General features: G+C 38.3%; 1 protein-coding gene across 1 annotated transcript in view; it reads left to right on the top strand.

Moving 5' to 3' along the window:
- Positions 1-14,363, top strand: part of LOC139977544 (MAM and LDL-receptor class A domain-containing protein 1-like) — a 40,825-nt gene extending 26,462 nt beyond the window's left edge. The window contains exons 17-26 of the mRNA XM_071986919.1: positions 111-376; positions 1,766-1,958; positions 2,609-2,746; positions 4,163-4,260; positions 5,634-5,786; positions 6,321-6,444; positions 7,420-7,513; positions 10,869-10,905; positions 11,767-11,864; positions 12,569-14,363. Coding sequence (XP_071843020.1) covers positions 111-376; positions 1,766-1,958; positions 2,609-2,746; positions 4,163-4,260; positions 5,634-5,786; positions 6,321-6,444; positions 7,420-7,513; positions 10,869-10,905; positions 11,767-11,820 — 1,157 coding nt within the window. The 3' untranslated portion in view covers positions 11,821-11,864; positions 12,569-14,363. The remainder of the gene's footprint in view (positions 1-110; positions 377-1,765; positions 1,959-2,608; positions 2,747-4,162; positions 4,261-5,633; positions 5,787-6,320; positions 6,445-7,419; positions 7,514-10,868; positions 10,906-11,766; positions 11,865-12,568) is intronic.
- Positions 14,364-14,473: the final 110 nt, after the last annotated feature.

Genomic DNA, 14,473 nt, shown 5'->3' with positions numbered 1-14,473 from the left:
CGGTGCTGTTATAGGATGAGGGAATTAAAGGAGCTTACCGAATCAATTAAACTGTATTCCATAACATTACATGACTTTACAAAGCTGTTTCATTGCTGTTCTCGTTGTAGGTCTGTTTCTTTACATTGATGTTCATGGTCTCCCTGCCTACCAGTCTGCCCAGTTAGTGAGCCCTCGATGGACCTTGCCTCCACAACAGTGCCGTGTATCCCTGTGGTACTATCGCTTCGGAGCTAATTATGGTTCCCTGTCAATTAAGGTGCGACCGGAAGGAGAATCGGACAAGGACCTGTTGACCCTTGCCAGTTCACTGGGCAATTTTAATCAATGGCTTAAGGTCTCTGCTCCGATCCCCAACTGCATTTCAACAGCTCAGGTACGTGATAATAGTATAGGTTGATAATATTGTGAACTGACCGAGTGTTTATAAACAAAGGAAAACTTTGTCATTGTCTGAAGTTTTCATTCGCTTGTCCTCTGCGAATGCGACGACAACATTTTGACCGACACAAAGACATATTGTCATGATAGCTAGTGTGATTTCAAGATAGTACCAATAAATATTCTAGAGTTAGGGATTGGTTTGTTTGTGTTTACGATGGAATGCACATAATTATGCTTTGAAGGTGCATATAGTTTTGGTTGAATAAATTTGTTGTATTTGGAGCATGGTGTGGAAAATAATGACACAGAAACAGATCTTTATGAAGTGCACGATGGCATTTTATTTATCTGTATATGTGTATACATATATATTTATATGTTTATATATATATATAGGTATATTCAAGGTCTTGAAGTTAGCAAACACTACTCAACACAAGATGGAGTCTGATCTACACATTTTATGCAGCACAATACTAAAACTACTTCCATACCGTGACAGAATTTTTACCAGCCATGTTTATAATTAGTGATTATTATATTAATTATATATGATATTAATTAGTTGGACCGTATCCTTCAGTCAGGTATATATGGGATATGTTTGAATTACTTTAAAGGTTATCATAGTATACACCATTGTGCTCCACAGACTTCACTTAATGTAGTGTCTTTATTATTGATTGGCAAAGCGTTTAAAGTTTTAATCCATCCATCCTGGTGCGATTTCAGTGGATGTTACAAATGTGGTTATCTGATACATTATCTTACCTGTTACATTGCAGTATGGTGCCAGGGGCAGATCCATGAGTTTAAAAAGGAGGAATTTTAGTCCAAATGGGGGGGGGAGGGGTTGTGGGGTCCTGCCCCAGACAAAAAAAAGAAGCTTTAGACAAATGGTGCCTTTTGAGGCATATTTTAAAGGTCTTATAAATGTCTGTTATTAGTACTGGTGTCTATAATAGGACCACTGATGGATCCAGAATTTTTACAAATAGGTGACATGTCCACATGGTTGTTGGTGGGGACTCCTTTGTGGTATCCTCCCACAGATAATAATCAAAGTTAAGATGTGAAATGGTACTTTGGGAGACCTATTTAGGCTTCTAATAGGCCTCTAATTATGTCTACACACATGGTTGTGCTAATAACTACTTTAAAATTCTTTGTGTGGGATTTTCAAGGAGTCGTGTGCACCCTCCACATCTTCCTCGACCCCCACCCCCCCCCCCCCCACACCCAACCCTCTGGATTCATGCCTGGGAGCCCAACAAATTAAGTTTCAATTCATTGCAAACAGGCAGCTATAATTGATGTAACCATCAGGTCCAAGCACTTTTTATAAAAAACCCACATTATTTGTTGTTTTCATTTGATATAGATATTACTGACAGCTCAGAACAGCTTTGGTAACTTACAGCACGGTGGCTATGCCATTGATGATGTTAGTCTGGAGTGTGATGATACCTGCCCGGATCATCAGTGTTCAGATGGTGGCTATTGTCACACTTCCTCTCAGGTGTGTGATCTGACTGTTGACTGCTGTTTGGATGGGTCAGATGAAGAACATTGTGGTAAGTAAATTACTCTCAGTTGGGAGATTTCCTGGGAATGAATATATCTTCATAAGTTACTTTTGTTCACCACTAGTTGTGATTTTGGATAGCACTGGTGTACAGCCGACCCTCTATATGCTAATAGGCATTTTCACAGAGCATTCTTTTTATTGAAGGAGAGGTTTAGTGGTTATAACACCCCACCCCATCCCCTCCCACATCCATTAAAGTTAGTAGGTTCCTAGCTCAACACACCATCTGAAACCAGATTCTTGTGACTTTATTCAAACTCAGTTGTTGCTAGGCAGTGTTGCTGAGTGAAGTCTTCCTTGTGTTTACTGTACTTTTGAATCAGGTGTTTTGATTGGTTAACGGTAGACGATATAGCTAGGGTTCATTCACCTTTCTCATTATTTGAAGTAGTGTCCGGGGATGCCGAGTTGCAACCTCGTCGGTATTTAAGGAAGCATAATTGCAAATCCGCCATAAATAATTGCAAATCTGCGCCATGAGCACCCTTCCGGGTGGATATGGCGCGAGTTATACATCACCATTATTATGATTATAATTGATTGAGTATTCACTATAACAAAGAGAATGCATATTATAAAACAGCTGAATCTGTTCAGATCTTTAATTCTGCTATCATCACACATTACTCTTTACAGAGGATTATAACACGTGCTCATTTGATGATGGTCTGTGTGTCTGGGTGCAAGATGAGCATATGCCTTGGACAAGGCATGATGGGGTGATGAAGAGAGCAACGTTGGAGGAGGAACACGGTGACATTCCTAATGGTAACGGTAAGTGAATTATCCCCACACCCCCCCCCCATCAACCTTGTACATCATGCTATGGTGTAATTGTAGTTTAAAAACATTTGACATTAAAAGGTATTAATGAATATGTGATTATATGACATTCCTAATGGTAACGGTAAGTGAATTATCCCCACACCCCCCCTCCCCCCCATCAACCTTGTACATCATGCTATGGTGTAATTGTAGTGTAAAAATATTTGACATTAAAAGGTATTAATGAATATGTGATTGTATGATATTCCTAATGGTAACGGTAAGTGAATTACCCCCACACCCCCCCCCCCCATCAACCTTGTACATCATGCTCTGGTGTAATTGTAGTGTAAAAATATTTGACATTAAAAGGTATTAATGAATATGTGATTATATGACATTCCTAATGGTAACGGTAAATGAATTACCCCTCCCCCCCCCCCCCCCGCACACCATCAACCGGGTACATCATGCTATTGTGTAGTCGTAGTGTAACAACATTTGACATTAATGTACATTTAGTAATGTACATTAAGTAATGTACTTAATGTAATGTACATTAAGTTCTCATGAATATGTGATTATATACAAATTGTGCCCATTATGATAACCTATCAAGAAAAGGAACACATTGTTATATATATAATACTTATGGTGAGCACACATACACCACTAGCAACTATGAAACTGTGATATGATGTGGGTGTTGTGTATGAACAATGTTTCACATAGAAATGAAATACTCATGAATATGTGATTATATGTAAATTGTGCCCATTATGATAACCTATCAAGAAAAGGAACACAATGTTATATATGTAATAATGATGGTGAGTACACATACACCCCTAGTTACTCATGAATATGTGAATATATGTAAAATTTTACCTGCGATTTTTAATCTTTGAAAAACTTGATATGAGGGAGCTGAGTATAAACATAAACTTTTGTATGCTACATTTTGTTCTGCACTACATCAAATGGTTAATAAATTATCACTAGGGGGCTGATCCATGATGTCATTAAGGGAGGGGGTGGCCCTGGGGTTGTCAAATCGGATTTCCCGAGAAGGGGAATCTGGGAGCATCCTTGCCCGAAGAAAAGTCCCAATCTAACAAAGAAATGTGTGTTGTTAAAAACGTTAGGGCGTAGAGGTGAGGGGCGCAAACTTCCACCCCTTCACCATAAACCTGACAGGAAAATACAAAACTATTTATTAGCAAAATAAACTGACATGGGGCAGTGCCGTACTAAAAAAGTTTGTGTTGACCCCCTGCCATTCCCCACCCCCTCTTCAGGCCTGTCACTACCTCCCCCTACCTTCCCCACATTCAATGAACCTGTTCACATCCTACAACCTACGAGTAGCCGGCTGCAAATTATCTAATATAATCCACAAGTAAGGTCTCTCTCATTCTCATTTAGGTGCTTTCCTGGAGGCTCACTTTATGGAGAAGTCCAAAGGACACAAGAGTACCCTACACAGTTATGTTATCCAACCCACAACAGGAGGGACGTGTCAGGTTAGTTCATCAGGTTGAAGACCTCTTACTATTTCTTAGCACCCCCTCTATTAATATGTGGCAGATAACTGAGTACTTAAGGAAGAAAACTTTTTCTACATATATTGAAGTCAAGGGCTAACCATATACCAAAGTAATGTACTGTACATAAGTTTGCCATGGTGTCTAAAGTTAGTTATTGTAGGGCTGAAGTTGGTTCCCTCTTTTGTGGATTGCCTTTTCTACCTTCAAAGTGGCTGTGCATGTACCACACAGCCATGGAAGGCATCTTGAAAGCTGCATTCTATGTTGGGTGGTGACTAATTAGCGCATCCAGGCATTCTACGTTGGGTGGTGACTAATTAGCGCATCCAGGCATTCTACGTTGGGTGGTGACTAATTAGCGCATCCAGGCATTCTACGTTGGGTGGTGACTAATTAGCGCATCCAGGCATTCTGCGTTGGGTGGTGACTAATTAGCGCATCCAGGCATTCTACGTTGGGTGGTGACTGACTAGCGCATCCAGGCATTCTACGTTGGGTGGTGACTAATTAGCGCATCCAGGCATTCTGCGTTGGGTGGTGACTAATTAGCGCATCCAGGCATTCTACGTTGGGTGTTGGGTGGTGACTCATTAGCGCATCCAGGCATTCTACGTTGGGTGGTGACTGACTAGCGCATCCAGGCATTCTACGTTGGGTGGTGACTAATTAGCGCATCCAGGCATTCTACGTTGGGTGGTGACTGACTAGCGCATCCAGGCATTCTACATTGGGTGGTGACTAATTAGCGCATCCAGGCATTCTACGTTGGGTGGTGACTGACTAGCGCATCCAGGCATTCTACGTTGGGTGGTGACTAATTAGCGCATCCAGGCATTCTACGTTGGGTGGTGACTAATTAGCGCATCCAGGCATTCTACGTTGGGTGGTGACTAATTAGCGCATCCAGGCATTCTACGTTGGGTGTTGGGTGGTGACTCATTAGCGCATCCAGGCATTCTACGTTGGGTGGTGACTGACTAGCGCATCCAGGCATTCTACGTTGGGTGGTGACTGACTAGCGCATCCAGGCATTCTACGTTGGGTGGTGACTCATTAGGGCATCCAGGCATTCTACGTTGGGTGGTGACTGACTAGCGCATCCAGGCATTCTACGTTGGGTGGTGACTAATTAGCGCATCCAGGCATTCTACGTTGGGTGGTGACTGATTAGCGCATCCAGGCATTCAACGTTGGGTGGTGACTGACTAGCGCATCCAGGCATTCTACGTTGGGTGGTGACTGACTAGCGCATCCAGGCATTCTACGTTGGGTGGTGACTAATTAGCGCATCCAGCCATTCTACGTTGGGTGGTGACTAATTGTTTCTAAATCTTCTTATTTTGCTCTAGCTTCGGTTTTCCTACTTCGTCCAATCCTCTACCATGCTAACGGTTTTCATCCGGCATTTGAAGAAGGAGCCGGAAGATCACATCTGGCAAAATTCTGGGACAGACTCCTGGAAGAAGGCAGAAGTTACCTTATCCAGTGATAAGGAATTTGAGGTATTACTGATAAGACTAGTAGAAATTAATTTCCCTACATTTTTCATAAGAATATCGTAGACCCCACATTATAATTTCTACACCAAACAGCTAACAATGGTCCCCAAGCTTTCAATATGAGAAAGTCATTAAAATATTAGTTTAATATGCCAATGTTATGATTATTTTACCAAATTTATGATTATTTTATTATTATTTAACCATATTTATATAATAATACAATAAACAGAGCATTAAAATATCTACTGAAAAAGGAGAAGTTTGCAATGTAGGTCGTTGTCACAAAGAAGTGGTTATTCAACTGACTGATTTTTGCAAAGAAAGACATCTTTGAAACCTTAAAGTTGGGGCGAAAAAGGGCTCTTCCACATTCTTGTCGTAAAATTCTCTGCAGTTTTAGAATTGTTTTGTTTTTAGCAGCCAGTTTTGGTTTTGAGTTTTCACATTTCTATCCTTCTTTTTGTTTTTTGCAGCCAGTTTTGTTTTTAAGTTTTCACATTTCTATCCTTCTGTCATTCTATGATACTGCTATAGGTAATGATTGAAGCAAGCTCGACGTCCACCAAAGAAGGCCTGGTTGGGTTTGACAGTTCCTCCTTCACACCGTCTTGTGACATCGCTAAAGAGGCGAGGCCACACAATGTGAACACCAGTGGACGTCAGTATAAATCACATTCAGTACTTTGCTTCATTGCTGCTCTCACTTGACTAATTTTTGTTGATAATGAACATAAAGTCAAATAATGAAAAGTGGAAAAGTTTGGCGACTTCTGACTTGCATTTTGGATTTGATGAATCCTATTTTGCAAAGAAAAGGGTGAAGGAAGAAGGGGGGGGGGATGGGTGCAATGAATGAGTGTTTTAATAGGGGGTGGTGTACAAGATAAGAGGATAATTCCACCCTCTTTGCTTTTTGAAAAAAGGAAACATGAATCTTTGAGGCTCCTGCTTGCAATATGGAAATTTTGTACATATGCAGACTTGTTCCCATTCTAGTTACCTTCGCCTACAGTTACCCTCTCCTAAGGATGCCCGCTCATGAGGATACTCACTCCTTAGGATACCCTCTCCTACAGATGCCCACTCCTAGGTTTACCCTCTCCTAAGGATGCCCTCTCCTGAGGATACTAACTCCTTAGGGTACCTTCTCCTACAGATGCCCGCTCCTAAGGTTACCCTCTCCTAAGGATGCCCTCTCCTGAGGATACACTTTCCTTAGGATACCTTCTCCTACAGATGCCCACTCCTATGTTTACCCTCTCCTAAGGATGCCCTCTCCTGAGGATACTAACTCCTTAGGATACCTTCTCCTACAGATGCCCTCTCCTTAGGACACCTCCTACAGATGCCCTCTCCTAAGGTAACCCTCTCCTGACAATGCCCTCTCCTAAGGATACCCTCTCCTTGTGATACCTGCTCCTAAAGTTGTACTCACCTACAAATGTCCTCTCCTTAGGCTACCCTCTGCTGTGTTATAATGTGATTGTGTCCACAAAAGAATAGGACAAGAATATCTCGTATTAAATTAAGATGTTTTAGCCAATCCCTGAGAGTCGGATATTTCATGTCAATTGATATTACTAATACTCATTAATCTGACTGTTATCTCTCTTCTCCATTCCTATACATGTAGTCATTATCTGCCTGGTCATTCTACTTCTAGTCGTCTGCCTTCTGGTAATTAGTTTTGTCTTATTCAAGAAGAGGAGAAGTGGTTCTGCCGCATTGTGAGTATTTGTCATCCCTCGCTATCATGTTTGCATAACTTGCCCAAAAGGAAAAGGAATGCATGGAATGGTGATGTCACATGGGATTGTCTTAGTTTTGTATGTGCTTGAAAGGTGTGTGGTTAATGTGAGTCATGTACCTAATTATTGAGTACAAGAACCCTTAGTTCTTATGTGCTTGAAAGGTACATGGTTAATGTAAGTCATGTACCTAATTATTGAGTACGAGAACCCTTAGTTTTTATTTGCTTGAAAGGTACGTGGTTAATGTAAGTCATTTACCTAATTATTGAGTACGAGAACCCTTAGTTTTTATTTGCTTGAAAGGTACGTGGTTTATGTAAGTCATTTACCTAATCATTGAGTACGAGAACCCTTAGTTTTTAGTTGCTTGAAAGGTACGTGGTTTATGTAAGTCATGTACCTAATTATTGAGTACGAGAACCCTTAGTTTTTATTTGCTGGAAAGGTACGTGGTTTATGTAAGTCATGTACCTAATTATTGAGTACGAGAACCCTTAGTTTTTATTTGCTTGAAAGGTACGTGGTTTATGTAAGTCATGTACCTAATCATTGAGTACGAGAACCCTTAGTTTTTATTTGCTTGAAAGGTGCGTGGTTAATGTAAGTCATTTACCTAATCATTGAGTACGAGAACCCTTAGTTTTTATGTGCTTGAAAGGTACGTGGTTAATGTAAGTCATGTACCTAATCATTGAGTACGAGAACCCTTAGTTTTTATTTGCTTGAAAGGTACGTGGTTAATGTAAGTCATTTACCTAATCATTGAGTACGAGAACCCTTAGTTTTTATTTGCTTGAAAGGTGCGTGGTTAATGTAAGTCATTTACCTAATCATTGAGTACGAGAACCCTTAGTTTTTATTTGCTTGAAAGGTGCGTGGTAAATGTAAGTCATTTACCTAATCATTGAGTACGAGAACCCTTAGTTTTTATTTGCTTGAAAGGTGCGTGGTTTATGTAAGTCATGTACCTAATCATTGAGTACGAGAACCCTTAGTTTTTATTTGCTTGAAAGGTGCGTGGTTAATGTAAGTCATTTACCTAATCATTGAGTACGAGAACCCTTAGTTTTTATTTGCTTGAAAGGTGCGTGGTTAATGTAAGTCATTTACCTAATCATTGAGTACGAGAACCCTTAGTTTTTATTTGCTTGAAAGGTGCGTGGTTAATGTAAGTCATTTACCTAATCATTGAGTACGAGAACCCTTAGTTTTTATTTGCTTGAAAGGTGCGTGGTTAATGTAAGTCATTTACCTAATCATTGAGTACGAGAACCCTTAGTTTTTATTTGCTTGAAAGGTGCGTGGTTAATGTAAGTCATTTACCTAATCATTGAGTACGAGAACCCTTAGTTTTTATTTGCTTGAAAGGTGCGTGGTTAATGTAAGTCATGTACCTAATCATTGAGTACGAGAACCCTTAGTTTTTATGTGCTTGAAAGGTGCGTGGTTAATGTAAGTCATTTACCTAATCATTGAGTACGAGAACCCTTAGTTTTTATTTGCTTGAAAGGTGCGTGGTTAATGTAAGTCATGTACCTAATCATTGAGTACGAGAACCCTTAGTTTTTATTTGCTTGAAAGGTGCGTGGTTAATGTAAGTCATTTACCTAATCATTGAGTACGAGAACCCTTAGTTTTTAGTTGCTTGAAAGGTACGTGGTTAATGTAAGTCATTTACCTAATCATTGAGTACGAGAACCCTTAGTTTTTATTTGCTTGAAAGGTGTGTGGTTAATGTAAGTCATTTACCTAATCATTGAGTACGAGAACCCTTAGTTTTTAGTTGCTTGAAAGGTACGTGGTTAATGTAAGTCATTTACCTAATCATTGAGTACGAGAACCCTTAGTTTTTATTTGCTTGAAAGGTGTGTGGTTAATGTAAGTCATTTACCTAATCATTGAGTACGAGAACCCTTAGTTTTTATTTGCTTGAAAGGTGTGTGGTTAATGTAAGTCATTTACCTAATCATTGAGTACGAGAACCCTTAGTTTTTATTTGCTTGAAAGGTGTGTGGTTAATGTAAGTCATTTACCTAATCATTGAGTACGAGAACCCTTAGTTTTTAGTTGCTTGAAAGGTACGTGGTTAATGTAAGTCATTTACCTAATCATTGAGTACAAGAACCCTTAGTTTTTATTTGCTTGAAAGGTGTGTGGTTAATGTAAGTCATTTACCTAATCATTGAGCACGAGAACCCTTAGTTTTTATTTGCTTGAAAGGTGCGTGGTTAATGAAAGTCATGTACCTAATTATTGAGTAAGAGAACCCTGCAAAATTGTTGGAGCTTAAAAGCCATTTGAGGTCAAAGCCTGAAAACCATATAAATATGATAACTCACAATATGAAGCTTTGGTGAAGTGCATTCTGGGCATGTTGATGCGCAGTAGCAGTGAGTGAAAGAACCTATACAAATTTAGGAGGTAGAAGGCAACTTGAGGTCAACAGAGGTCAAAGTCCTGAAAAACTTTTAGTATATTTGATGATGGCAAAAGTAAATCTTGTGTGAAATTCACACTCGATATGCAAATCCCCTTTGGTGATTACAAGAGCACCTAGTGAAAATTGTGAAGGTCAAAGGTCATTTGAGGGAAAATTCAACAGAGGTCAAAGTCTGAATGTGGTTGGAGGTTCACATGTTGAGTGAAAGTTAAAGCTTCTATGAATTTTAAAAATTGTGAGAAGATGCATCAAAGTGAGTAGCAGAACTCTATTGTTAATTGCAGAGGTCAAAGGCCATTTCTGGTCAAAACGATGAGTAATGTACTAGTAGAACAGTGAATGTCCGTGTGTAAAACTTCGCAAACCGTGTTGGCTTTCTGGTTCATTTATTCAATTCAACTTTATACTGACTGGTGGATGATGACATCAGCACTAAGTGTGTTCCTTCCAATATCTCAATGTTTGTCATTCTTTTGAAATGTCTAGTTTTTGCATGATTTGTTATCATTTTAGCTTTTTAGTAATTACTTTAAGTAATTATGCTGATATAAATATGCTCACTAGGATTGGAACCAGGGGTCCCCTGCTCGCCCTATCCAACTGGGTTGTGGACACTGATGTCCTTTCCAGAGGTTTTAAACTGTTAAAGGGAGGTCATCAATCCACTGTAAACAATATTATTAGTCATGTTTTGATATATATATATATATATATATATGTGTATATATATATATATATATATATATATATACACATATATATATATATATATATACATATATATATATATATATATATGTGGTTTTGTAACTTTGTAAGATTTATCAAGCAGTGTTAGAGGCATTCATCCATCATAATTTTTTGTTTCTTTTGCCACCATATTTCTTACAGTAAAGTCAATGCTCCCAGGTCTGAATCGGATGACGAGGTATGTTAAGTTTTAAACCAGACATTAGTCGCTATAGTAACTATCAATAAATCCATTCTCCTGAAGCCTTCAAGTAACAGCCTTAACATATACATTCATTTACAATTGTCTCTTTTAAACGGCCTAGCAGGTATTTTTAGTTAAGATTCTCCAATGGTTTTTTTCAAGCTGAGATCAAACCTGCTAGATATCGTCAGTAAAGGAAATTTAGTTACAAAATTTAGTCGTAGTTTTAGCTTCGCTCCTGGCAAGTTTGTTACCCAGACCCTCTCTTTATATCAGTATTAATCTCATATAATATATGCTGACGTTTATCATTATTTGAATGAAAATTACCTATTGAAACTAGGTGTAGCCTTCTAGCTTGGGATTGTTAGTCGATACTTCACAGAAAAATTCTTGCAAAGGGCAAGCTGTAATGAGTGCGAGCGTTCCTCCTTCTGAGCTGTTCAGATTTATTGTTAGAATAGCCTCAGAGGCCACATCAGAGGGGTTCTGTTGGTCCACAGAAGAGGGGTTCTGTGGGGCCACAGATGAGGGGTTATGTGGGGTCACAAATTTCGAGTGGGCATATGACATGTGACTTTGATTAAAAAATAAATTACAAACCAAATGTGCCCCAAGAAATTACTATAATAAAGAATGATTTTACTGGCTTTTACCCTTCATTCCATCTTCCCTCATTAATTTATATTTTATAATTTTGGAATAATATTTATTATTATTATATCCGTTCTCATCTAATATCAGTTGTTTTTTGTTTTTGTTTTTTCATGGAGAGTTTATGTACTCTACAGTAAGTGCACTTGTACAGAATGAGCTCTATATTTATTTATTTATTTTTTGTAATATCTTTCACAGGCTGACAACACTGAAACAGTGAAGATGGAGCAGACCAAAATGATGGACCCATGATCCTCCCATCTAGAAGTCAGTGTTGATTACAAAAAGGAAAACAGGTAAAAAATTTGTTTCTAGACAAATTATTATGCTATCAAATCTGCAACTTTTCCCCGACTGATTTAGATAATAGATTTAGATAGTGACCAGAATCTTTATGGGAGGGCCAGATGTAAATGAAGTATTTTATAAACTAAGGGGTTCGGCCGTGGGGTCACTGAAGCCAACTTCAGTGTATTACGGGGGGGGGGGGGGTGGTCAGGAGGTCCTCCCCCAGCATTCTGAGGCATTTCTTGACTTTTACCATAGGTTTTTATAAAGGGAAGGTTGTACTAGTAAATAATAATAAAATTCAACATTTTCCCTATTTGATTAAGGTAGGGGCCTGAACCTATATGGGATGGCCAGAGGCAAATGGGCGTGTTGCCCTAGGGTCATAGAAGTAATATCCTATATAGTGGGTTGTGGTGTCCTCCCTGGAAAATAGTAAACTTTTGATGTTAAATGGTTCATTCTGAGGCATATTAAGTTATACATATTTATATAAGTTAGGTCAACAGAAGCGGTCCTAAATGCAAGGTTTTGCTAGTGGGGGGGGGGGGGGTTCACCAGTAGTAGTGGTCCATTCTTCATCAGCAGAATGCAAAAATCCCCCAACTGAACAAAATGTGCCCCCCCCATCGACTGACAATCGATTGTGGGGGTATTTCAAAACTTTGTTTCACAATTGGTTTCATGTTTTTTTTCTTCCTTTATTTTATAGGCTGCTGTAGCATTCACCAGTCTTCACGATGGCACAGTTTATTTCACGAAGACCGTGATTAGTAATTAGTATTTGGTAGGGTGGATTAGTGGTACAGGGTTCTAGTGATCCGTTATTTTATGTTTATGAGTGGATCAAGGATATTACATGTTTACACAGATGGATCACTGATATTTAGTATTTAGAAGGGTGGATTAGTGGTAGACGGTATTAGTGATCCTTTATTTTATATTTCTGAGTGGATCAAGGCTATTTCATGTACACAGATGGATCACTGATATTTAGCATTTAGTAGGGTGGATTAGTGGTAGACGGTATTAGTGATCCTTTATTTTATATTTCTGAGTGGATCAAGGCTATTTCATGTACACAGATGGATCACTGATATTTAGCATTTAGTAGGTTGGATCAATGAAGTTGATACCATTGATCCATTACGTAGAGTACATCAGTTGCTCAAGGATATTGACATGCAATGGTGGATCATTATGTCAGTGGATCAAAGATAGTTACTTGATCTTCATAATTGTGAGGCTGAACTGGATCAAAGATAAAAAAATTGTGGATGGAGAATTGTAACTTGGTGGATCAAATATGTCCTTCACTTCATCTTTCATGTCTAATATAGCTTTTACCCTTGCTGTGTGGTTGATAAAGTTTTTCTTGACCATATTTTTGCTTATATTTGTTTTGTATCTTAAATTTGTCTCCTCCTGTCCAATTACATCACTTTGTTATGTTATAAAAGCATAAGAGGAATACCGTTGAAGTAAATGCATTTTACGACAATTTATAGTTGAATAATAGAACTCATAAGTTGTATTCCTATGGCATTGGTTGAATATGTAAGAGATTCTGTTTGGTTATGCTATCTGAATATTTTTTTTATTTTTCTTCCATTTTACAGCAGCAAGATTTGAATTTTTTTTGTGGAAAGTTATCGCACGCTAGAATCCAATCCCAGTTTAGTGAATTATCTTAAGTAGACAAGTTTCGTGTTGATTAATGAACTGAAGAAAACAGTTGCAAAACTTTCTTTTAAATTTTCCAGTTTTGTTGGAAATTGCTGGATAGCTTGATGATTATTTGGAGGTTATTTTGTAGTAATATTAACAGGAGACAGAAAGCAAACTCCTTTGGCTTGGATGACGGAGACATCCCCTAAACAGCAAAGAAACATTTTTTTTATTATTATTTTTTTAAGCAATCTTGTTCCATTTGGGAGATATCCAGGGTTATCATCATCTTGTAACAAATGTACCATGAAACTCAAATAGCTTTAACTTTTTCCTTTTTTGGGGGCTCTTTTTCACATTTAGAATGTTATTTAACAGCGTTGAAACTGAGACAAATGTCATCATTAGGCTCGTGTTAAGAGGTGATCTTATTTTTAGGGCCTTGTTTTAGTTTTGGTTATTTCTTAGTATATTTCAATGTATTTTTGTCTAGTAGTTGTAACAACTTCATTTAAATATTTGAAGAACTGAAATATTCTTTTTATCTAGAGATAGTAGGTTTGGAAGCCATGTTTGTGTCTTATTTTGAGGACAGCTCATTTTTCTATCTTTTTTTGTTGTCTCCTATTGTTGCATTTTTGGCCTGCCATATTACAAATGTTGCCTTTAATTATCCAAGTGCCATGCTACTTTCAATATTGCACAAGTATTCCTGTAAACTTATTTCCATGAAGGTCCATTTCTAGGAGTTTTATGAGGAATTTATTTTGAATGTTTGAATGCAGCTGATGTAAAAGTGGATTAATTAAAGAACGTTTTTTTGTTTGTCCCTGCAGAAACTTTTTGTTTTTCTTTTTTTTTTACTTAAAATGATCTTCTCTTTGGATAATGTTGTCAGTCAATGTATTGATTGAGCATAATAAACAAACCTTTGCCAGGGAGTCCCAAA

Source organism: Apostichopus japonicus, chromosome 12 (genome assembly GCF_037975245.1).
Source record: "Apostichopus japonicus isolate 1M-3 chromosome 12, ASM3797524v1, whole genome shotgun sequence".
NCBI lineage: Eukaryota > Metazoa > Echinodermata > Holothuroidea > Aspidochirotida > Stichopodidae > Apostichopus > Apostichopus japonicus.
The sequence above is the reverse complement of the archived record's forward strand: the minus strand, read 5'-3'. Positions and strand labels throughout refer to the sequence as shown.